This window comes from Simochromis diagramma, unplaced genomic scaffold, assembly GCF_900408965.1.
Source record: "Simochromis diagramma unplaced genomic scaffold, fSimDia1.1 OVJJ01000603.1, whole genome shotgun sequence".
In the NCBI taxonomy this organism is placed as follows: Eukaryota; Metazoa; Chordata; class Actinopteri; order Cichliformes; family Cichlidae; genus Simochromis; species Simochromis diagramma.
The window spans coordinates 19,483,073-19,507,733 of NW_024387414.1; the positions used below are offsets into that span (position 1 = coordinate 19,483,073).

The following is a 24,661-nucleotide window of genomic DNA, read 5'->3' on the forward strand; positions in this document are numbered from 1 at the left end:
TGGTACTGGTACATTGCACAAACAGGATGGAATCATGAAGAAGTAAGACTTCCTCCAAATTGCAATTTCATTGCAGGTGTAAACTTTGCATGTGATAAATAAAGGGCTTGATTGATTGATTGATTGATTGACTGATTGATTGATTGATTGATTGAAACTTATAAAAATACATGCCTAAGATGAGTGTCTGTGAACTTTTGACCCCAACTTTAAATATAGTTGGTCTATAGAATCAAAATAAAGTATGTGCAGTATGTACATCTGTATGTTTTGTTTTGTTTTTTCCTATTGTGATGTATGTGTTTATTTTGGATTTATGTTTTGATTGCTTTTACTTCTGGAGTGCAAGTCCTTAATAAAATCCCGACTGACAACTGTTTCTCTATAATTCTCTATAGTGAAGAACCATTTGTATAAATTATAGGGCTGTCTGCACCCTCATCTTTGTAATTTTGTCTGAAATAATTTAATATATGATATTATTATTTTAAAGGCTTGTTCATGTAAGATACAGATACAGAGTGTGAAGAGTATAAACTGTAAAGTACCTTAAATTTGTATTTTGATTGATCATACTTTATTCATCCCGAGGGAAATTGGGTTAAGGCTGCCAGCTGTGGCAGCGCCGTCTTACCCTACCGACCATACATACATTACACAAACATCACATGGGGAAGACAGGTCAGAGGGGTATAACATGGAAAAAGCACAACATGAGGAAAGATAAGGAGAAAAAAATAACTCCCCCCCCCAGACTGAGCTCCAACAGGGAGATCAGTTTGAGAACAGAAAAAAAAATACCTCTGCACATTTAACCTACTTCCTAGGTGTTTCTCTTCCAATATGAAACACTTTAAATATAAAACTGAATAATAACCAATAAAAAATGTCTTTAAGATATGAAAGTAGACTTCACTGCAGATGTGGCGAGCCTGCCGCTGGGGGCGCTGTTGTAAATGGTGGAGGTTTGCTCCTGAATGTAAGGTAAAAGGTCAATCAGTGTAACGTGTCATCAGGCTGTCGACATACCGGTGTCACTCGATCGACTTGCCGGTTGTTACTCCACTACATCTCGGTACCGCTAATCTTAACGTTATCTCAGAAAATGGCCAAAAAGCGGAGAGAAACCAGAGACACGGACGGCTTGTCCGTGGCACAGGAAGAGGTGAAGGCTAATGCCAGTGACTCCAAAGTCCTGAAAGGTAGGTTCATGGCGGTAGCTAATTGTTAAATGTTAACGAAAAAGAAGAGGAAAGCAAATCGATACAGATGAAGCAATATGACCACTCGACTGCGTCCTTTTAACTTTGAGACCGTTGCGTATTGCGAAGCAGCCTGAACCAGCTAGCTAAAGTTAGCCCTGCTTGATTTCGATGCTGTACTTTGCCAAATCTTATAAACAACACATCACAAAGTTAGCCAAAAATCCACCTCAGCCTCATTTAAGGTGTAATAACTTAAATGTTTAGTCAGCATGCCTACATTAACCTAATAGTTTAAATCACTAAGTCTTTTATCAGCGAAAAGATAAACTGCTGGTTAACAAAGACGGTTGGGGAAGTATTCATCTCCTCCAACGGTAAAGTAAGGATATGACAAAAAGTACTCCATAAGATTAATCATAAAAGCTCTTATTTCCAGAAAAATGTGCAGAATGTAATTCTAAAGTTATTTCAGTTTCAATGTTTTTTGAGGGGGGGGGGGGGTTAAAGTAATATTTATCCATTTTGTGTAAATGAAGTTTAATTAACTGTGCATTGTTAATTAAACTTAATTCGAACTGCATTTCAAAAGCTCATGTCAAAAAGCTATTATATTAAGTGTAATGTATCGATTTGCATGAACTGTAAATGAAAAAGTAAAGTGCAAATAGTGAGTAAATGTACTCCAGAAATGTCAAAAGTAGCTAAGGTTACAGGGTGTATGTGAACTTTATTACATATTCACAGGTATTGTATTTACCTTGTACACATGGCGCGTGGATTACATATGAGTGTTTCCCTTTAGTCAAGGACTTGCATGAGTTCAGAGCTGAAGTGTTTTTTTTCTTATGAACTTTGTTCCTTCTTCCTAAATGACCAGCAAAACAAACAAACATAAAAACGTATAGAGATGCATTTTGAGTGTGTCATATCTTTTGGTTGATTCGGTTTGCCTGGATCCATAAAGTGGACGTAGCCATGCTGACTTAACACATTGCTTTGTAGAGTAAAACCCTTGAGCATTTGTCTATGGGCTTTTTGGAACTGGAAGTGACCATATTGGACAAGAAGATAAAACTGGGGAGTGCCAAGTGGAAAATAATGAAGGAATAAGGAACCACCCACACTCTGTCAGAAAGGGCTAATGAGTTGCTGGAAAATCAGCTGACTTTGGAGCCTGGTGTCCTGCTGGCCAGGTCCATCTTTTTTTTTTTTTTTTTAAATAAAATGTATGCCTCAAATAGACTCAGTCTTAATTTCCACCAGACAAGGCATCAGAAGTGCATAGCTATGTCCTGCTGTTAAAGAGGAAAAGTGGCACACAGCTATGAGGTTTATTTGCATAAGTGCTGGGAAGTGATATCCACGCTCATTCTAAAGCTATGTGTGGACTGATGAAGTGCTATGTTTGTCTCAGATCACCTCTGAATGTGCTGCAAGTGATTACATCTGTCCAACTTGATTGGATCAGACAAGATGCATCTCAATGGCAGGAGTGACCAGATGGCAATACTGCTTTCTGACGTCATGCTCAGTTGTGTTTTTATGTCACACAAACTTTGTTGAGAATGTATTTAACCGCACCTTTTTAAGCATAATCTTTATTAGTGCCAAGTATTTGATTGAAGCTGATGGTAAAGTCAGCTTCAATCAAAAACTTACAAATTTTAAATATTAATTGAACAATTAAAGACCATAACATTCATATTTTACTCCCAGGTGTCAGCTTATCATCAGTGTCATAAGCTATCATCAAATATGTATGTGACACCAGACTCAGTATGTGTTTGCAGACCATCATAGTGTGCTGCAGTGTAGTAGTGTGGTTTTAAATGAGCAAACGGCAAAAAAAAAAAGCACTTCCTCTCTGCATATATTAAGATCTCACAGTTAGATATTGCAGTTCTCTCTTTCTATAATGTTTATGCTGAAAGCATCATTAAAGAGACAGTCTCAGCCATAGCCACAAGTGTCTCTCTCTCCCGAGAGAGAGAGAGATTCAGTTCCCCGTAGTGGCTTAAATGAGTGATGCTAATTATACGAAAGTTTACTTGTAGGATGTTTATCTGATTATAGTTTACTCTATATTAACCGGGTGTTTGACTTACTTTCTCTCTCCACAGAGATTCAGCATAGCGCAGGGGGCTCAGCACGCATGTCTCTGCTGATTCTGGTGTCCATCTTCACCTGCTCTGCCTCAGTCATGTACCTTGTTTACAGGAACTTCCCAGAGCTTTCTGAGTAAGTTGCCCTGGTGTGGTTGTTTCAGCATGAAGTACAGTTTACCCAAAACACTTCTCAGATCTGAAGGAGTAGATTTTACTAGACATTGCTTTTCTGTTTAATAGATTCATTTCTGCTGTTTCACAGGTAGGGTGTATATAACTTTATTTCCATTCAGTGGCACACAGGCTTGAAAACTGAATGGTGATGAGTCATGGTTAAAAGACAAACAAACAATAAACATCTTGCTGAGTACAACACAGCTTGAGCTGTAGGTCGTCTTGTGTTGAAGGCAAAGCTGTCATTATCTTGATGACTGTTTTCTCACCAGCTAATGATGAGTTACACTTTCTGTTAGTAGTTTTGTTCGGTACCTATTCATAAAATACTCTGTATAAAAAAAAAAAAAAAACTGACAGAAATTGCTTTATAACTAGTTGGGATTGTCTCTATAATATTTTGTGGTCTTTTCCTTACTGAGTGCCCTCGGGACTGTTGTTGAGTGGAGCTATACAAATACTGTGCAATTAAATTGAATTTGGGGCAAAGGAGACAAACCACATAATGTTTGGATCTTTATTCAATGAAGTTAGGATTTCAGCTTAAAGGTTAATGAAAACAAATGCATTTAAAAATGTTTTTTGAGACCATTGGCTGCTTCAAAAGCATAATCTCCCTCAGTGTTTAGCTGCGACATTGGAGATTGTTTTAAATTCTTTGGGGGGGCTTTACTCTTTGTTTAGAAATGTAAATAAAAGAAAAATAGAGGGGCTTAGCAGAGTGGAGATACAGTAAATGGCCTCAGGGGTTGCTTTGAACTCAAGCCTCCACTATTTTTAAGTGCAGGTGAGCTTGACTGTGTTTGTAATGCCTTGCTAGTAAAATAGTTAATCAAGTGAAGAGTTAACCAAGACAGCCAGGCACCAGTGCACTCCTGATATACTTAGTTATTAGGAGCTCTGTACTGGTGGATTTTGGCAGTTTTTGTTAGGTTAATGAAAAGGCTAAAAATGAGAGTAATTCTGACATAGTGTTCAAGTCCAGAACTGCTGAGATATGATTTAGAAGCAGTAAGAGAATATGTCAACATGAAATTGGCAATGGAAAACTGGACAGATCCAGTCATTAAGCGAATGGGTTAAATGCAGAGAGGAATTTCCCCACGGGGATCAGTAAAGTATAAATTATTATTAACTGCTGGTAGACATCGTTCATTAGAAGAGTTGGACCCATAATAGTAAAACATGCATGTAGAGTTTTTCTCTGTACTTGTACAGCTTCAATTTTTAACATACCTGCAAAGAAACGCACTATTCTCACCGGTAGTGCTAATTCACAAACCAATTACATAATCATTTGCTGATTTTTTTATATATTAAAAACGACTGGAAAGGGTTTTAAGTAAATTGTGACTGACACAAGATTTTTTTATTTATTTATTTTTTTCAGTGATGAAATGGAGAAAATCAAGATCCCCAAAGACATGGATGATGCTAAAGCTTTGGGAACAGTATTGTCTAAATACAAAGACACCTACTACACCCAGGTGTTGGTGGCCTACTTTGCAACATATGTTTTGTATCCTTGGAGAAAACATCACCCTTTATGTAAAATATGTACTTTACTACTTACTCTGAACTACTTTGCTGAGGTTCAGGCTAAGTAAAGCTGTCTGGTTTGCATTGATAGTTTGCACTAGCTATTCAGTTAACTTTGTGTTAACTGAAGTTATTATTTTATTGTCTTTTTCTGGCTGCAGCTTCATTAGTTTCTTGTGACTGAATCTTTCAGCTGGCATTCCTGACAAAGTATGACCATGTATGACCTTTCAGAACTATCAGTGGTATCTCCCACGTGTAAAACTTATGACTCAGATTTTTTTTCTAATAATTCTTTCAGAGTGTCAGCTCTAAGTCTGCTGTAAAAGTCAAGCAAGCAGAACTTTGTATCCAATATTGGATGTCTCTGAGGATAAATCTAGTGTGTGCACACAATCTCATTTTAACTGCTCAACCTACAGACAAAGTATTACCATCATTGTAGTGGGTTTTTCTTTTAGGGCTTATGTGGGAAGAGGAATCTTGTGTGGAGCTCATTTTTAAAGAAATACACCTTAATACTTTTACCAGCCTCCAGACTTTTGCAATCCCTGGATCGATCTTCCTCAGCATACTGTCTGGATATCTTTATCCGTTTCCTCTGGCTCTTTTCTTGGTGTGCTTGGTGAGTAAGAACAGTATGAAATTTGTAAGAAAAAAACATTGAGTTTATTTATGTAAGGATGTCAAGCCACAGCCTTTTGTTAAATAGATGGATGATTACATCTCTTAAAGTTTTTCATACAGTGGAATTATAATTTACAGTTATGGTTACATCTTTAATGACTTTAAAGAAGGGAAAAAAAAGTGATTGATTAAATGTCCCTTAGCAAGCTGCACCACAACCAGATGCTTTTGGCAACCATCATCATCAACCTCCTGCATAAGTCTGGCGGAATGTTTGACCACTTTTCTTTGCAAAATTTTCCATCTTACCACATTTAAATTAGTTGATTTTTAAGCACAATCCAAACATTTTCAAAAGGGTTGAGGTCAGAGCTTTGGGAATGCTCTTCCAGAAGTTGACCTTTATCTGTTATAAAACCAGTTTTGGTGTGTTTGGGATCATTGTCCTGTTGGAACACACAACTGTGTCAAAGTTTCAACTTTGTAGCTGTTGATTAGAAGAGAATTTGAAGAATTTGGAAGTAGTCTTTATTTTTTCCAATGTACCAATACCAGTGCAGCAAAACAGCCCCAGAGCCTGATACTAAGGCTACAGCTGATATCGTGTTCTTAGCCTCACCTTTACTCCCTCCAAATATAACTCTTATCATTGTGACCAAATAGCTTAATCTTAATTTCATACGATTGTAATACTTTTCTCCAAAAGCTCTTTGGCTCGTCCATGTGGGCAGCTGCAAATTTCAGTTGAGGTTTTCAGCAGTTTGCAATTCATGAGCCTTGGTTTGGTTGTTCCTGAACATCCTAGCCAATATCCTCTCAAGGCCTTCTTCCAGACCTTGGTAAAGTGGTGACTTGTCTGATTAACTTGTACAACTGGAATCTACAGTTGTTTAGAACTGGCTCCAAGAGCCAATCCCAACTTTTGTAAATCCAAAGCTCATCTTCTTAGAACTTTACTGAGTTCTTTTGATTTTTTTTCCCCCACCATTGCCATGATGTTTGTCAGTGCTTTGGTCTGACCAAACAATCCTTTTTATGCTGGCAAAGATCCAGTTAATCATGATCACTACTTAGTCTTTGTCACGTTCAAAGACACTATAGAACCTTCAGCACCACTTTTTAGCTTTAGCTTGTATGTATATTTTCAACCCTGTATGGATTAGAAGAAACTCTAAAATAAATTAAAACTCGTGGACACAATTTTTGTTTTTAAAGTCATTAAAGATGTATGCTGTACAATAATTTCACTCTGTGGCCTAAAATGATCATGAAATTCATGCCCATGATGAATTTATGCAACACTTCCAACCACAACTGTAAATGTAGAGCAGACAGCAGTGTAATCACGTGGCTTTTTGTATATTTTTGAAGGGAAATTCCACATTTAAACATGCAAGGATAGAATGAAAATGTCACGTTTAACATTGTCACCAGTTTAACCTCAGTACCTGCATGAACAGCATACAGCTGCGTGTGACTATGTTGCATCATAGTCTCCTGTGACCACTTGGCTGGTTGTTTTTTATTTTTTCTTGTGGACTCTTTTTTTTCTCCCTGTAAATACGCGATGCATTCACACTAGTGGTTTAGCCTTGTTCACACTAAACCATGATGTTTTTGCTGTTACAGCCAAGAAGGGCTTTGGTTAGTGTGAAAACCCAGAGACCTTTTCTTTGAAACTACATGCAGCTTTTCTTAACACCTCACCTCTGCTGCTAGCATTATGAAAGCGATGGAATATGGAAATTGTGTTGCATTATAGTTAATAACTGTATTTAGAGATACATATTTAATTTGTGAAGGACTCTAAACGTTTTATAAGTCAGTTACCAGAAGAGTCATTTCTGCTTCTAGCTTTGAGATTTTTTTTTTTCTGTATTATCTTCCTCAGTCACTCATCATTTTCTGTCTGTTGGCAGTGCTCTGGCTTGGGTGCTTCGTTCTGTTATATGCTGTCATATCTGGTGGGCAGACCAGTGGTCTACAGATATCTCACAGAGCGAGCACAGAAATGGTCTCAGCAGGTAGGAGCTTTGACAGGAAAGAACCTTTTTTTGTTTGTTTTATTTTGGTTTTTTTTGTTCTTTTCATATATTTATGCATTTTCTTTGTGCTTTGCTTTAGTTGTACTGGTTTTGAGTTGCATTTAAAGACCCACAAATATATTGCCAAATAACAACAACAACAACAACAACAACATTTACCTCAAGATGCTTTATACTATAATGTAAAGACCCTACAATCATATAGAGGAAGCCCCAACAATCAAACGACCCCCTTTAAGCATGCACCTGGCAACCATGGGAAGGAAAAACTCCCTTTTAACAGGAAGAGACCTCAGGAAGAACCACGCTCAGGGAGGGGTGGACATTTTTCACAATCGGTTTGAGGGGAGGGGAGGAAGACAGTACAAACGACCTGCTATGGAAGAGGACCAGACATTAATAATAACTAATGATCAAAGTGCTTTGTAAGCTTGTAATGAGTGAAGAAGTACTTTATGGAAATCCCCCAGCAACCTAGGCCTATTGCAGGGTAACTAAGGGTTATGTGCTTTAGCAAAAAGGAAAGTTTTAAGCCTAATCTTAAAAATAAAGAATTCAAACTGGTAGCTGTTTCCGCAGAAGAGGGGTGTGAAAACTAAAGACTGCCTCCTACTTTTAAATACCCTACGAACCACAAGGAAGCATGCAGTGTGAGAGTGAAGTGCTCTATTGGAGTGATATGGTACTATGAGGACTTTAAGATAAGATTGGACTGAATTAGTCAAGACTTTGTGTGAGATGGGTTTTAAATTTGATTTCTCTCTCTATCGTGCTATACATGTTTTAATGATTGCTTAATGAGATGAGCTTTAATATCCCCAGTATTACCCAGTATTCCACAGCACAGCAGTCTTCCAACATGATTTTAATAAAAGCTGATCATTTATTTATTGTTTGTAATTTCAGAAATATTCTGCTCATGATTTTTCTTATATTTTATTTTTAATGGCAGGTTGACAAACATAGAAATCATTTAATCAATTACATCATCTTCTTGAGGATAACCCCCTTTCTACCCAACTGGTTCATCAACATCACCTCACCTGTCATCAATGTGCCTTTGGGGGTTTTCTTCATTGGTACCTTTCTTGGTAAGACTGTTTTTCTCTCTACTGCTGGATCCATTTCGGTAATGTTTTCCACCAATGACTAACCTTCATTCCACACTGATCAACAGGAGTGGCTCCACCATCCTTTGTAGCAATCAACGCAGGTACAACACTGTACAAACTCACCACGGCGGGCGAAGCCGTGTCCTGGAACTCCCTGGCTGTGCTCGGTGTACTAGCCGTGCTCTCGATTTTACCCGTCTGCTTCCAGAAGAAGCTGCAGCAGAAACTAGAGTAGAGCCCGTCACCTCACCTCAGCAACTCATCTGCTGGCTGATCCCAACATCTCCCTTACCTCGCCTCAGGAACATGCAGCGGTCACTGAAGCTGCTCCGCATCCGTCTCGTAGGCGGTGGAGGAATTGCCAAGCACTCATCAACCACAAAAATGCATGCAGTGGTGGGTTGTTCCTGATGTAAAGTACAAACAGTCCACTGCTTGCACAAGTTGTTTTTGGTTTCTGTGACTCATGGTATAAATATTAGAAACTGTTTTTTTTGTTGTTTTTATTTAATGCACTGCTTGTTATATAATTGTATGATCTTCTTCAGACAATAAAAGGTGCCACTTGCAGGATGCTTTCCTAAAGTGCAGGTCACAGTTGTTCCACATGGCCTTATTTCATGGGGAATAACGTGCCTGTGTTGTCTTTTTAGGAACTCTGTCATCAAACAGTGTAATCAGCATCTTGTTCAGATTATTCTGGACATTTTATTTCTAAATACTCAACAAACAGACACTTGGACAACAGCAGAAGAGTTGCTACATCCTGTTAGTAGCACCTTTAACACCCACTCCCGTTTTAATATTTATTTCTCCTGCATTTGTCTACTTAATAGAATCTGATTAGCACTATAGCAATAATTTTCGCACTACTTCTCAAAGGGGATTTTAGTCTTTTCAAAGTGCATTTTGACACAGGGTCCGTGCTCTGGCGACTATATGCAGAGTTTGGGCATACATTAATATGTAGAGAAAAGGAAACGCATAAGCACTGATCTTTGTAAGTTTGTGTTTTGTTGACATGTGAGTAATTCAGTGATCTTCCTAAAAGTGTGCCTGCATCTTCTGCCAGACAACTTCCCTTTTTCTTTCATCCATGTTTCCATATTATAATCTACTTTGCTACTGAACGCTTGAAAGTATTTAAAGTACAGACTAGGCCAATGTAATATTTTTTTTCACAGGACATCCAAACTGCAGGGTGTCAAACTCAGCATCTCTAGCTGGTATTTTTATTTAAACAGTAAATGTAGATCTTGCTGGTGCACTGAACAGTTCTTGAAAGTCAACACAGTTGTCTTGGTTTGTAAATTTTAAAAGTCAAAGGCTGAGATTGCTTTCTTTTTTTTTCTTTTTTTTGTACTGTGATCATCTGCATTCATCTCCACCCTACGATATCTAACTAGTGATTTTAATATGATGGATGATCGACCATTGAGCTCAATAAGACTGCCAACAGACTGTGCAGTGTCTGAGCCTTGCCTTGCTTTTACTGCTTCCTTTTCTTCACCTTGGGAAATGTGCTGTGTTGCCTGATTTATGTTGCTAGATTGTGTTCTTTAAAGTGTTTTGAATGGCTGTTTATGTCCTGTTATTTAAAAAAAACAAACAAAAAGCTTATAGATTATATTTCCCTCTAGATTTGTTGCCTGTGTACCAAGGTAACTCATTGCTCCTGCTGCTAAAAACCTTCTGGACAGTTAACAGACGCAGTGAATGTACATGTAGGTAACAAATCTTAACCTAGATCTCTTAAAAATGCACATTTAGAGTTGTGCATCAGGAGATTTCATGTTTTTGTTTATGTCTTAATGGACAGTGTATCTACTGTACTACTGTATGAATATTAAACTCTCAAACCCAGATTTTAAAAGACTGCATAAACATTAATTGATGTAAAAGGAGGAAACAGCGCTACAGTAGTTAAATGTTTTTTTTGGTTACTGTTTTTGAAACATCTGCAATGGATAAAGAACCTTCGTTAAGTAAAGTAGCAAAATGCTGTGAAATGATTCCTGTTGCAGCTATGAGTAACCTCTTATTCCCCTGTAATGCTAAATATGCCAACAAATGATAGTTGGTAACTTTTTCTAAAATATTTAAACCTTACACCTAATTTCAACTTAACCTACTATACCAACTGGTTAATCCCCCCCATCGTCTTACCCAATCAGTGATAATGTGTGATACTTCTTCTGTATCCCTCTGCAACATTTCAAAAAGCAGTATTATTCTGTACTGTGCAGTGATGTATTGCAGTATGAAGTGTTTACAGATTTCACATTTCTGTTCTGTTTTTTTAAATATGTATTTATTGAGTCATTAAAATCTTTACACAATGTGAGTTCTGAACATAGTCTGTACAGTGTACATATTTAATAATACTGAAATATACAACAAAGAAAGCAGTCGTTAGTTATTTAGTGCCACCAGGTGGTGACATTGTAACACAACTGTAAAGCAGCACGGTCTGTTTGGTTAAAATAACCCATTAAGTGTAATCTAGTTTTGCATGTGTAGCAGCGGTAATGTTTTTAAAATATAACGGATGGAAACGTTTAGCTTTGATTTAGCAATTAACAAATACATGACATAAGTGTCATAACACTTAGAGGAATGACAACGTAGTGGTGTTCTTTATTAAATCAACTTACATTTTGTTTAGTTACTTGTATCAGGATCCACTGTTGCAGTACAGTTCATTAAATGTTACTCTACAAATATTTTCGCACCCTGACATATTTACACAATACTCACACGGACTTCTTTCACTAATGTACTCAACAAATTAAAATCATAGAATATTAGAAGACCACACTTTGATGCTTCCATGAAAAAGTACAACTAATCCATTGCTTTTTACGATGCACGAGTACACTTTGGCTCTTGAGCAGTACACCTAAAATCTCTGGTAGATGAAAGCTCAGAAACCACAACCTTGGCGTAGCACATTTATGCAGCTGGTTTAGATGATGGATACATAACTTTAATTCTTTCAGTTTTTCTGGGAGGCAATGCCAGATATCTTTCCTTGCCCAAGGGCACTACCTTTGAGCGTCTCTGGGTTCATAAATAAATCATTAAATGAATAAATTGCTCTAAATGAATACCGTAACTGAATTTCAATTGTGTCAATTGAAATATTATTAATATTAAATTATGACAGAATTTTTAGACTTAAACCATCGCTCGTTCATGATTATATGTCTAGGTATGAATATTATCCATGCGCCAAGGTGATGATTTAGTATCAATTTTGATCACTGTAAATAACTTAAGTGTGGCTAACTGGAAATCTTATTATTCTTAAAAAATACCACTAGGGTTATAGTTGTTTCGTACTATAGACTTCCTCATAATCAATATGATTAGCATATATAAAATATGCTGTTATATTTTTTTCTCATATAAAATTTTAAATTTATATATATGTATTTATTTATTCTTGACTTTTATTCTGAAGGCCGATTTCCCCCTGTATAAAGGTTTATTGTGAAGGCGCTCGAAAGGATGTCCCTTGCTGCGTGCTGATCAGGTTAGCTCAGTGTCGGTAGTGATTTTCAAGCTTCGCAGCAGCGTATCGTCGGTAATGGCACGGAGAAATCACTTCTCCGAGTTCCTTTAATATGCTCCCTGTTTTAGGGATAAGGGTACCACCGGACCAGTCTCAAAATGACCACCGGCTTCAGCTCCGGTTCCTGCCGGTTCGCAGATTATTTTGTGATCTGCGGACTCGACACCGAAAGCGGGCTGGAACCCGACGAACTGTCCGGTAAGCACATTAGCCATCTGGGTAAATGTCGGGCTGATGCTGGGGCAAAAAAAAAATAAGAAGAAGAAGAGAGGAATGAACGGGTATCATAACAAAGAGTCGGCGTTGATAATGAGACTGTAATGCTTTTTTTGTGCATGTCATCTATGAATTCGGTTAATGTATGTTTTCAGGGTAAATACAGAGCGAACCTAACGCCAGGCCTAGCTCATCTTCTCCCAGCCTGTTTGTTTGTAATGCTCGATGAGGAGCGAACTGGATTACTGGCTGGTTATGCCTCGTTTAAAGCGCTGACATGCATTTAAATTCAAAGGCTGTCGATAGAGTCCTTGCTGCATTTCACACTCCGGGTGTATTCGTGTGAATTGATGCTGACGCTACGCAGTGTACGCATTTTACATAAGGAAACGCTTTGCCTACAGTGAAATCAGGCTTGGTGTTGTTGTAACACTGATGCCAGTGTAATCAAATTGAATGTGACGAGGCTGTCCTACTGTCTCGTGGTTTTCACTAGAGGAGACCAGGTACTCAGGTAACTACACAAAAGGTTACCGGTCAGATCCCACCTCTGACATTCTCATCATCTACCAGAGACCCTCGCTGAACATGTAACCATCCTCTTCCTCCTCTTGTAGCACACCCAGCTCTTTACAGACTATTACATAAATAGCTTAAAGATCTAATAAGAGGACAGCATGTACTTACACACCTTGATACTGCTTTGCTTAAAGACTGAGGTCCTTTTTTTGTTTTGAGTTTACCTGCATGAGCATGGCTTGTGGATGAAATAGAGCTTTTTGTGAATATATGTGCATGTGAAACTGTGGATGAAGAGTTCCTCGAAAGCCAGGGCTCTGATACAATCTGTGGACGATGACAGCATGGCCACAGTGCTATTTCCTTTTTTTTTTTTTTTAAATTCTGAGATCTCCATCATTTTTCTCTCTCTTGCGGTAATATTGTCAGGGGTTTCCAGAGCACCTGCCTCTACTGAAGGGAAAACCCCTGAATGCTGAAAGAAAAATGCCAGTCCAGTCAGCTCACATGATGTCTTTTAACACGATATTTACATTCTTGAGCTGTAATGTCACCTAGCTGTAAGCTGAATGAGAGTGATCAAGTTGAGGGGTGTAGGCTTCTTCTCACTTGAGGCACCATTCCAATTAGTGAAGCCATTTTCAAACCTGATTTTTAGTCTTTAGTTGCACTTGTCTTTTTTCAACTTGTCCTTTCAGTCCAGTGATTAAAAGGGATCAGTTTCAGTGAAGAGTTGATTTTAATCTCTTTTGTTATTTATTTTCTCTCCCGTATCTGTGTGATTTATTATGACTCAGCAGGTAGTGCAAGCCCCGCAGAGTTGCTGTTGTGGTTGAAAGAAGCGTCTGTTCTTCTCAGATGAATAACCTAACCAAAAATCCTTTTAGTTTTCAGAGCCTCAGCACCCCCAACTTCCTATTTTCACTTCCTTAAATTAAGTTCCTTTTTTGCGTCTTTAGCACAAAATTCACTTTGAATTCGCAAAATAAAATTAGATACGTGCCCTGTTTTGCATTTTAACTGAACCCAACCATGCGCCAAGCACGAGTTGTCTGAAGCGTCCATACTAATGCGGCGATTTGGCCTCCCATCGATACAATAAAGCTACATTTTACAGTTCCGAAGTAGAGCTTTTCAACACGTGCAACAAAGCAAACACTGTGAAAATGACAGCCATGTATTAGTGGGAATATTGCTGTGCTGTGTGATTGATTTCCATTCTTCAAACTGTGGTTTGGTACCATTGTGTAGCAGCAAAGCTACGAATTAAGAAGGCCCTATTGTGTAATTGACAGCTGTGTTGTTCTTCACTCAACGCTCAAGACACTAAAATTACCCAGAGTGGGTAACAGCTCATTTTGGACACAAGCGAAAAGACACAGATGAATATATAATTTGCAGGTTGGGTTTGCATATTTTTAAATCACCTGCAAATTGCGCCTGCATACTTAATGCTTCTGTGTGCGTGATGAGGTTTTTCTTAAGGCCTTCTGACTAGACTGAAACTTTGCTTCGACATGCAAACCGGGACTCTGAGGTCAAACTTCACTGATGTTGTTCTACTTACTGCATCTTGCTGCTATTTACTGTAGAACGAGGTTAGGGGCTTGCCCTTATCAGCTGTTTCAGTCTGAGTTGAAAAGAGGAAATGGTGTGGAAATTCCATTGTTATGGCTTATGTATGATCATGTCAGCTAAACATGTGCTACAGGTATACCTGGGGGTTTACAGTTTTGGTTAGGTGTGTGTGTGTGTGTGTGTGTGTGTGTGTGTGTGTGTGTGTGTGTGTGTGTGTAATACAAAAAGATGGCAAAAAGAGTTTTGGCTTTAACCTAAGGAGATCTGGCCATCTGAACAAGGCGAAAGAAATCATGGATTAAGAGGAAGAAGACGAAGTAGTCACAACTTTAAATAAATAACCTTAAAAATTTGAATGTAACGACACAGCTGTATGTCACAGACCTTAAAAGACCTCAAAAGGTGATATCCGAAATGAGTATATGTTGACGTTATGAACAAGAAAACTGCACATATTTAGATTTGAGAAACATTTTAAATGACTTGAAGGCATCTTACAAGAAAAGATTTAAATGAAACTCTGCATGCCGGTTCCTCTTTCTCAGTATGATCCAGTGGTGATTCACGTACAGTCAATCCACAAAGAATGACCGAAACTTTCTTACAGCGTGGTGTTTGGCAGCTTAGGGAGGACCTGATTAGCATATGTATGACCCTGCAGCTTCACAGGCCACGCTGGAAGCACAGGGAGCTGAAGGATATAAGTACACATGCAGACAGGCTCCACCTATTCAAATGCTAAACATCTCTTTTGAATTTCCCAGGCAGCCTCTCTCTCGCTCTCTCCCTCTCTGTCCCCGAATCCGACTCGGCAAACAAATGAGGTTGAATGGCTCAACATGAAAGCTGAAAGCTTTAAATGCAAAATGTCGTCTTTCATATTTTCACTCAGAGCTGTGTATTTCTGGACCTGGCCAGTATTTTAAAATATCCCTTTGAAAATGCATCAGTGAAGCTTTTGATGCAGTTTGAAGAGTTATTAGAAACCTCGTGATCCTCCAGGGCAAAGTGTACAGCTAAAATTATATGGCGCTGAATATAGGGGACCTCATACAAGAACTGGCTGTATAAGCTGGCGATGCTGTGCCAAGTGATTGATCCTATTATTGATAACACCTCAGTTTTTGTTTTAATATATCAAGCAGGAGGAAAGCGCTACTTTTTGCCCGCAGGACTGAAAATTTGAAATGAGTTGTCTCAACCTCACTGTTGGAGATATCAAACTGTTCTGGTAAAAAAATAAGACTGTAAGTAGAAGTTTGTAGGCAAATGCTTTGAGGTTAACCACATATATCCCCCCCGCTGTGCATATTGGCGTGTAGCATGCAGTTACGGAGCTTTGAGGTCTGTGCATTGCTACCAATGGGCTGGAACTACTGGAGCTACAAGAACATTCACAGCATCTGCAACTTGATGGTGCAAAGCTGAAGAGACCCAAGTTTCTTTGTTTTTTTTGTTTTTTTTATATTAAATTACATTTACAGTCTCTTTAAAATAGAATTTCAAATGGAAACACCAAAAGTGGAAGCCTACTCCCCACTGATCATAATATCCAAGAACAGGTGTTATTTTCACATTTATCTTGATTTAAAATAGCAAATATTTTATCCTTGTGCACAACTGTAGAATGGCTTTTAAACTCCACTTGCTGAATGATGAATGTTTACATTCTTCCCAGTCATGGCAGAGTAATTAAACCTGCACATTCTTGTGTAAAAGGTTGTTTTTCCAGCAGGTCAAATTTCTCCGCAGTTCAATCCCCTGGCTGCTAGCAGATGTGTGCTGAAATTTTAGGCTGCTGCGGTGTTAGACCAGGTTTTATGGCCCTACGGCATCTTCTCGCCACTCTGTAGATAAGCTGCTGATATTAGCCTGTCTGGTATTTGTAGGTTATGTGCCATATTTCAGCTTCATTATCAAAGGTGAACTAATTTTGACCATTTAATCTGTCAGAGACAGTTTTCCTGAGGGAAGAGGGAATGAATACTACCTAGCAGTTACATTGTAGCTAATAACACTATTACTGGCGACTGTACAAGAGCGTAACAATGTTGAGTGGTGAGTGATGGTGGTTTTACTGCAGTGTTCAACATGTGGGAGTTAAAATTCAGTGGTTATTGAATTTCAGCTTAATTACCTTAAAGACGGAGCCACTGTGATAAGCTCTCCTTTGTATGACAAGTTGAAAACTTTACTATGGAGAGAAAAAAAAAAAAAAAAAAAAAATGAAACCTGTCCTGGTATAATATTATATCCAGGGAAGATATTTTTATTGATGTTGGTGTAGATATTATATTAAAAGTATTGACAGTCTGACATTACTGGGTTCGAGACATCTTTCTACAATAAATAAAGACGACTGCTGCTGTCGTTGCGCCTCTGGGTCAGTGAAGGCAGCTCGTCTGGTTTCCGAAAAGAACATCTAGTTGTAAAATCACCACAGAGGGTGTTGTGTCTGCTGGTTTCTTCCCTTACTCAACACAGCCATTTACAAATATAGATGTTACAAAAGATGGAAAGTGCTAGGGCTACAGTAACCAATGGGTGATATAACAATAGGGGTTACCATCTTTTTATATACAGTCTGCGAATTGACCATAGTTTAATGTGATCAGATGATGTGTTGACAGTTAAAAGAACTTGTCTTTTATTTATGCGGTCAGCTTGTCCTTTTTTTTTTTTTTGTATGTTGTACTACTGTGTAATGATAGTGTTTTTATTAAAAGGTCAATTACTGTTATGGGAATTTCTTGACATCTCGACATTTTTCTTAACCTAAAACACTAGCATAGGGGGATTTTTCACATATGCGATGACTAAAGATCACTTAATGGTAATTTCCACTGGTCAAAAAGTTTTATAGTCAAGTTCCCAGTTCTGTTATTTATCTTTTTTGTTGGATTTTTTTCATTAAGTCCCTAACCTTTCATTAATTTTAGACCCTTTTTTATAGGGTTGTATGAGATGTGAATAGGGTACCTTAATGTATTTTAATGGGAACTATCTTTTTTCGGGTAAAATATATGCAACGTTAGTGATAGCGTTACAAAACTGCAAACTAGTGTTCCAGAGTTAAACACTTTTTTTTTACCTCCAGACTAACTAAGAAACACCGTGCTGGTGTTTTTGGCTAATAGCTTTTAAGTCATGTTAACAACTAAATTGAATGCGATAAGGCAGCAACTTTGGTGTCGGCTTAGAAATCATCCCACACTGTAACAAGTGGGGGGAAAAAATCGAACTTATCCTTTTGTTAAACTCACAGAAAGCACACGGGGGACCATGAGCTGTGATGGCGGGGAGTTTAGGCTGTGAGTGAGCTATCATGTTCTGCCAGTGCCGGGCCCGCTAGGTGAATGAGTGTCGACGTTATTGCTGCTGAGCTGTTTTGACGTGTCAGCAGTCTGTACAACACTTTGTGCTGCAGGGAGTTTAGTCGTGTTTGAATATAGCTTTACAGTCAGGGAGGTGCATCCCTTTATGTCTAGCCTAGTGAACCGTGCCATAGTAGGAGTGTGTGTGTTCGTGATCACAGGAGGGATGCAGAGCTGTGGGTGGTCCCTGGCTCGCAGGATGAGGAGCTCAGTGACGCTCTACTCCCACTGCTACCGGTCCACACTCTATTACATCACAGTCCATTAGCTGGAGAATATGACAAAGGAAGATGATGTTTACACTGTAGCGTCTGTTGGTGTTTATGTTAACAAATGGCTTCTCCAGGTGAGGCAGTTGGCTTGTAATTAGTTTTAATTATAAAGATGAAGCTGAAGTGAACACCTGTCTCAGGCAGCTTCACTTAAGCCTCATGATGTAACACAACAGCCACATCATCCTGTGTGGACAGCCGTGGAAAATGCAAATCTGGGAATGATATTTTTAGTTTTGGATAAAGCTCAAATTTAATATTGTGAAACTGTGGCTGTTTCCAGCCACATGTTAAAAATAGCATTTAATTATGGCCGTTGCATTTACATAAATGGAGATTTTTCCAGAATTGTAAGCTTTGTAAATTTGCCATAGACTCTTTGTTTGCACTGTGACATCTAGGTCATGACAAGTGATGAGCACAACCCTAACCCAGAGTTTTGGAGAAAAGCAACAAACTTGGATTGACTTGAATTTGGGAAAACAATTAAAAATGTACATGTTCTGAGAGCATATAGTCAAGGGGCATCCACACAGGAAACGACTAGCAGTGATGTGCCAACCAAAGACAACAGGAAGTCAGTGACTTTCTACGACTTCAAGTGAAAGTGAAGGGAAATGGGCAGGACCTGAACTAAAGTTTAATCAAATTCGATGTGAGAAGTTCAAGTTCTACTAGTGAAAGTGCAGGATACTGCATATTGACTTACGACAGGGTGGTAATTACATTTGAGGGTTACCTAGGCAACTGGAGCCTAGAATGTCCACTAATGGCTGATCATCAACGACAAAGTGATGAGCAATGAGTGCATTGCTTGCTGTGTGGACGCCCCTTTTAGAGTCAAAAGTAGGGATAACTTAGAACTCGCAGGGTTAACTTTTACTTCTTGGAATTTAATCTGAGTAACATTACTCTTCATTCAAAGCTGCCTTTATTTAGTAAAAGCTCTGCATGTTTTTTGCAAATGAAACGTTAGACCCTCATATGTGTTTTCTTTGGGAAGGACTGTTATGCCTGCTTTATTTTACACACCTCTGCAGTGTTTTGTTGTGGCTTCCTATAAGGCGTTGCTCATCTGTGCTCATGAGTTTCACAGTCAACAAACTTTTCTGTAGTAGCTTAAGAGCCAGGTGTTTGTTTTTAAGTTGATTTTGTTATTTAAATTAAAAGAACATGCCATCTCTTATTTGCTGCACAGCCAGATGCTTCCAGATGTTTGTTGTACTACTGAACGGGTTAACAATCAGCTTGAATCCATCGTGCTCCATGTCTGCGTTCTGTCGTTGAGTTTGACCTACATTACATCCTCATGAGTAGCAGATGCCATTTTGCATCAATTGTGCTGCATTTTACATTTGCTTAAGGAAAATCAAATGACACCTAAGTGCTTTACATAAGGTTGTTATGAATTATCACCATATGTAATTATTTTTAATTAATAATCTTACTGCCTTCAGTTGCTGGGGTTTTTGTAGTCTGAGATGTGTTCCTGGCCTAGTTTCTTCCCCGTGGGCTGTTTGGATATGAAAGTAACCAAGAGATTAAAGCACTTAATCCGTAAGACTTTTATTCCCTTGCCAGGATCTGTGTGTCTGTACTGAGGACTCTAGTGTGAACCTGTTTGTCGCGTCAGTCAACACTTTTATTAATGTCCGATTAAAAAAGGATAAGACTTTTGAATCCAGCGGATACTTTTGCCATCTGATGTTTCCTATTGATATAACTTTAATCCATCATTTTCAAAAAGTTTAGCTAGGGTTCTTGGTAAAATGCTAATGTGCAGCAGAGCGAATTAATGCAATCCTCCAGACTTGAGAAAGCGATCGTTTCTTGTCTGTGTGCACGTGTCATTACTGAGTCATTTTATAAAAGCAGTGTAAACTGATTTTCATGGATCTCACAGGTCACAGTAGCCTGATAAAAGCTTTATTTTGAAGGTGATGTCGCTAGAAAACAGTCAGTAGCATGTTTTGGGTTTGACATGCTGCTGTAATTTGCTCTCATTGATGTTTGTTCAATGCGATGCATGAGAATGTTTAACTGGCTGGAAGGACTGCAGAGGGTCTTTTTTTTTTTTTTTTTTTTTTTTTTGTGTGTGTGTGTGTAAAATATAAAAATCGAAACTGAGCTGCAGAGCTGCAAAACAAGGGCGCTCATTCATTGTAATCTAACCCATGACTCTTTGCTGATAGCATCTAAACATCGGCGCATTTTGCCAAACCATGACATGTTTTCCAGCATGAAATTGAAAATATTTTAGAGCGGATCACACATATGGAAATGTTTCCCAAAAGGACTTCAGAGAGGGTCTTTGTTAGGAAGTATTTGCAGGTTTGTATTAATCCACATTCACTGTGCTCGGTGAGTACTGAGTGCAATGTATGTGGACTGTGTAATGCTAATGATGAATGTGTCACCCACTTCAAAGCTGTGACTCATTATTGTGGTTATTTATTCTTTGTATCCGGCCACAGAGATAACACTTGCTACATTTTTTTTAATTGTTAGTAATTGACAGCCTTATTCTTACATTCGTGGAAAAAAAGAAAAATACTACACCTTTCTGCTTGGAGTACTCGTGAATAAAAGTTTAATACTGTATGGCTCAGTTTCCCAGACATGGATTAACCCTAGCCCACTTTATTTATTTTTTTTAAGCGGAGGCCTTTAATAATCCATGTCTGGGAAACCAGACATGGATGTACTTGGTAAAGATTTCAACAGTTAGACAGTAGTAGACTAACTTTGTCAGTGTGTGCATGTTAGTTAAGGGTAGCGTTTGGCTGAGAGTGCTGCTGCTAACTTGGTTGTTGTGGATCCCTGTTGTTGCAGCAGTATGGATTTGCATGATCCAGTAAAGACACAGCGAAACACAGCATCCTAGTGTCATATCCCCACCAGTTGGCTTGAATTAACATACCCACCTGTCCCCAGACGCGATAATGTCCCCCGAGTGTGCAGCTTGTTCTCAGCTGCGTGATCTGTTAACACAACATAAGAAGTGATGCTCTACCCATTAAGAAGCAGGCTTTTAATTCTATTTTTTTTTTTATTTGTTGTGTAGCTTTATGCCAGTATATAGAAGCTACTAAATTCAGAGATGGGGCCAGAGGAAAACTGGCAAGGGGAAATGAAGGTAACCTTCCCACCACACACACTTCTCTTCCTGCTAACTTAAGTTCAGCTTTAACCCTTAAACCCTTTAAACCCGGCACACTTTATTTTCTCGGCAGCCCTCTTTTGTTGCTGCACAGCTGTGTTTTCAGTTGTTTTCTGTACAGGTGTGGGGACACGTCTTTTCTGTTTTGCACACTCTTGATTTCTCTTCTCCCCCTCCTCCGTCTCCCTCACCTCCTTCAGCAGCAGCTGAACAACGAGCTGATGTTTGACAATCACTGCTTCTGTTTCTCTCACACACACACAAATTCAGTGCTGCCTGCACTGCCATTGCTTGGTCAGTGTTTACTCTCCCCCTACGCTCTGAATGACTTTTCAGTACTGCCTTGGTATGTGCATCACTTCTGCTTAGCTCTGGGTTTGAATCAACTCAATTTGCGCTTCTATGACTGATTATTTTCCGTGTCCCTCTGTATTGCCAATAAAGCTGTCAGGAAGCATCGAGATATGTTAAAGTTGGCTATATTTCATTATTTTTTTATGATCTAATTTGAATTATCGAATGCTGCTGTTTGAGTGTATTTTCCTGTTTACCTTCTACAGCAGGAGGCTGGCAGCTTTATTTGATGCAATACAATTTTCCTCTCAAGACAAATATGCTAATGTGCTCTTTCCTCTGGAGCTGCAGCTGACATTTTTAAGCCGACTGTTCTGCTCTTGCGTCTGCATCTGGAAATCTGGTTTCTTAACTGTTTGTCTCCTGTTTTTTTTCCTTTTTTATTTTTTTCTGCACTCTCTGTTTGTTTGACTTTCAGGTGAGAATTTTGAGCAGAGTCCACTGCGGAGAACCTTTAAATCCAAAGTCCTAGCACATTATCCAGACAATGTCGAGTGGAATCCTTTTGACCAGGATGCAGTGGGCATGGTATGGTATGATGCTGATACAACTTAAGAACCCTTAAATTTTAAACATTTTTTTGGCTTTCTACCAAAGGCCAATCACCAGGCCTGCGATAAAAATATTTCACTTGGATATAATATTGAAAAAATAGAAATGGCCATAAATAACAAACAAGAGAGAGGTTTCTGTTAGGTAACACCTACTCTTATAGGGCATCCACACAGGAAGGAACAAGCAGCTGTGTGGGAGACATTAAAAAGTCATTCAGAGAGGAAACAGACAAAATAGCCTGCGTCTACATGAAGTGGGCTGATCCCAGGTTAAACTTTTTTCTCAACTGATCTCAGCTGATCGATTTAAGGGACCTCTAATGGAGTAAAGGATGTAGCTGGCATATGACAGGGTGGTAAAAACATTGAGGGTTTAGGTAAACATAGCATAGAATAACTGCTAGTGATGAACTGTCAGTGAAAAATTGATGTGATGATCAAATCACTTGGACCCCTATGGTTTTTGACCTTGGAAAAATCCTGATAGGCCTTAAGAATAAGATAGATCTGTTAAGGAGCAAATCAACAATTCTCCATGTAAAGCATGTATAAGTATTTTTTGAATGCAGTGAACTGTTTCAGTGATATGAAGATATTGTATAGTCATTTTGTTTTTAACTTTTAAATAATTTTTGCTGTTGTGTCTGTGAGTCAGGAGATTATTAATTTGAATTATAGACACGCAACGAGAGGAGGAAAGCGATCTTACCGCAGTCTCTAAAGCTCGGAAATGAAAACATTATATCATGCCTGTTTGATCTGCAGGAAATAATTTGAATCTATCCAGCTACAGTTTCATCTCCATGATGAGCCCTTTGTCTTTGTTCAGCTCTCTGAATTCTCTCCTGTATATCCTTTTTGCAGCTCTGTATGCCAAAGGGTCTGGCGTTCAGGACGCAGATGGACTCTCGGGAGCCTCAGTTCCACTCTTTTATCATCACCAGAGAGGATGGCTCTCGGACCTATGGCTTTGCCCTCACCTTCTTCGAGGAGGTGACCAGTAAGCAGATCTGCAGTGCCATGCAGACTCTTTACCACATGCACAACGCAGAGCAGTATGATATCTTGCACACTCCCACCTCCCCACAAGGACCCGAGGACCAGAGACGCCAACACACCCCTTCTCGTCCCATGCTCCACGCCGCGCCCGCCATCTCTCGTTTGCAGCGTTTTAACTCGTACGACATAAGCCGCGACACGCTATACGTGTCAAAGTGCATCTGCCTGATAACACCCATGGCCTTCGCTCAGGCCTGCAGCAAAGTGCTGCAGCAGCTTCATCAGGCCGTCTCTTCCCCACAACCCCCACCCCTTCCCCTAGAGAGCTACATCTACAACATCCTCTACGAGGTTCCTTTGCCACCTTCTGGGCGATCCCTTAAGTTCTCAGGCGTCTACGGGCCTGTGGTGTGCCAGAGGCCAAGCACATCAGAGCTGCCTCTCTTTGACTTTGCCATCAGTGAAATGTTTAACCTGCTGGGGGTGGAGAACGTTCTTCAGCTGTTCACGTGTGCCCTGCTAGAGATGCAGATACTGCTCTACTCACAGCGTAAGTAGCTGGTCTGCTGGCCTAAACACATGTTCATCATCCACGTGCATAAGTGTCAAATATATATGCAAATATACTGTAGTCAGGCTTGAATTTAACATTAGTTTGTACAGTTCATTAAAATTGGACAGGTTTTCTAAATAGCTGAAAGGACAAACTAATTATAAATGATATGAAACATCTGCTTCTCTGCGGGTGGTGAGGTCATGTGATCCTGTTAGTAAAGTCGTGTCTCAAGAGATCTCTCTGGAGCTGGGGGACATGTCCCTGTCATCCCATGAGACTAGGTATTATCTGGGGAGCTTGAAGGATGTCTAACAAAGGAAACGGAATACTTAGATTGCTAATCACACAAAAATGTTGTTACACTGTATATTCATTCTAGTCTTTTCAGTCATATTTAGTTACAGGAAGAAAATGTAAAACATTATATGGTCTAATAATAATAAGGCCTGTGTTAATCTTGGTCAGAACTCATTTGCACAACATATTGTCCATATCAGAAATCAGATGTGTTTCTACTATAAACAGCTGGCTGCCATACAGATAAAGTTATTAAAAAATGTTCTGATTTCCCTGGTAGGCAGCGTAGTACCTTGCTATTCACATTACAGGTGTAAGAAATGTTGTCAGAAATGAAGGAAAGAGGGGATTGTTTGACAGAGAAATTTCCAAGGTTTTGGAAGCCTTGCTCAGAGGAATCT

General features: G+C 39.0%; 2 protein-coding genes across 5 annotated transcripts in view; both read left to right on the forward strand.

The window, feature by feature from the left end:
- The first annotated feature begins 982 nt into the window (after nt 1-982).
- tmem41b (transmembrane protein 41B) lies at nt 983-11,146 on the forward strand. The gene is made up of 7 exons (XM_040010902.1): nt 983-1,202; nt 3,326-3,443; nt 4,875-5,003; nt 5,555-5,648; nt 7,570-7,674; nt 8,648-8,786; nt 8,873-11,146. The coding sequence occupies exons 1-7, from the start codon at nt 1,106-1,108 to the stop codon at nt 9,040-9,042; spliced, it is 852 nt and encodes a 283-aa protein (XP_039866836.1). The 5' UTR covers nt 983-1,105; the 3' UTR covers nt 9,043-11,146.
- A 1,166-nt stretch (nt 11,147-12,312) lies between these two features.
- dennd5a (DENN/MADD domain containing 5A) overlaps nt 12,313-24,661 on the forward strand; it is a 33,846-nt gene continuing 21,497 nt past the window's right edge. For 2 of the 4 annotated variants that reach the window (XM_040010863.1, XM_040010865.1), the window contains exons 1-4: nt 12,313-12,579; nt 21,405-21,476; nt 22,273-22,382; nt 23,273-23,957. In XM_040010863.1, the coding sequence (XP_039866797.1) occupies nt 12,480-12,579; nt 21,405-21,476; nt 22,273-22,382; nt 23,273-23,957 (967 nt within the window). In that variant the 5' untranslated portion in view covers nt 12,313-12,479. The remainder of the gene's footprint in view (nt 12,580-21,404; nt 21,477-22,272; nt 22,383-23,272; nt 23,958-24,661) is intronic. The other 2 variants (XM_040010864.1, XM_040010866.1) reach the window with 1 other exon arrangement.

Bases quoted from the DNA above. Each gene is read 5' to 3' on its own strand.
- tmem41b (XM_040010902.1), top strand. From the start codon at position 1,106: ATGGCCAAAAAGCGGAGAGAAACCAGAGACACGGACGGCTTGTCCGTG. The intron at 1,203-3,325 runs GTAGGTTCATGG...CTCTCTCCACAG, and splicing joins TGACTCCAAAGTCCTGAAAG to AGATTCAGCATAGCGCAGGG. The intron at 3,444-4,874 runs GTAAGTTGCCCT...TATTTTTTTCAG, and splicing joins AACTTCCCAGAGCTTTCTGA to TGATGAAATGGAGAAAATCA.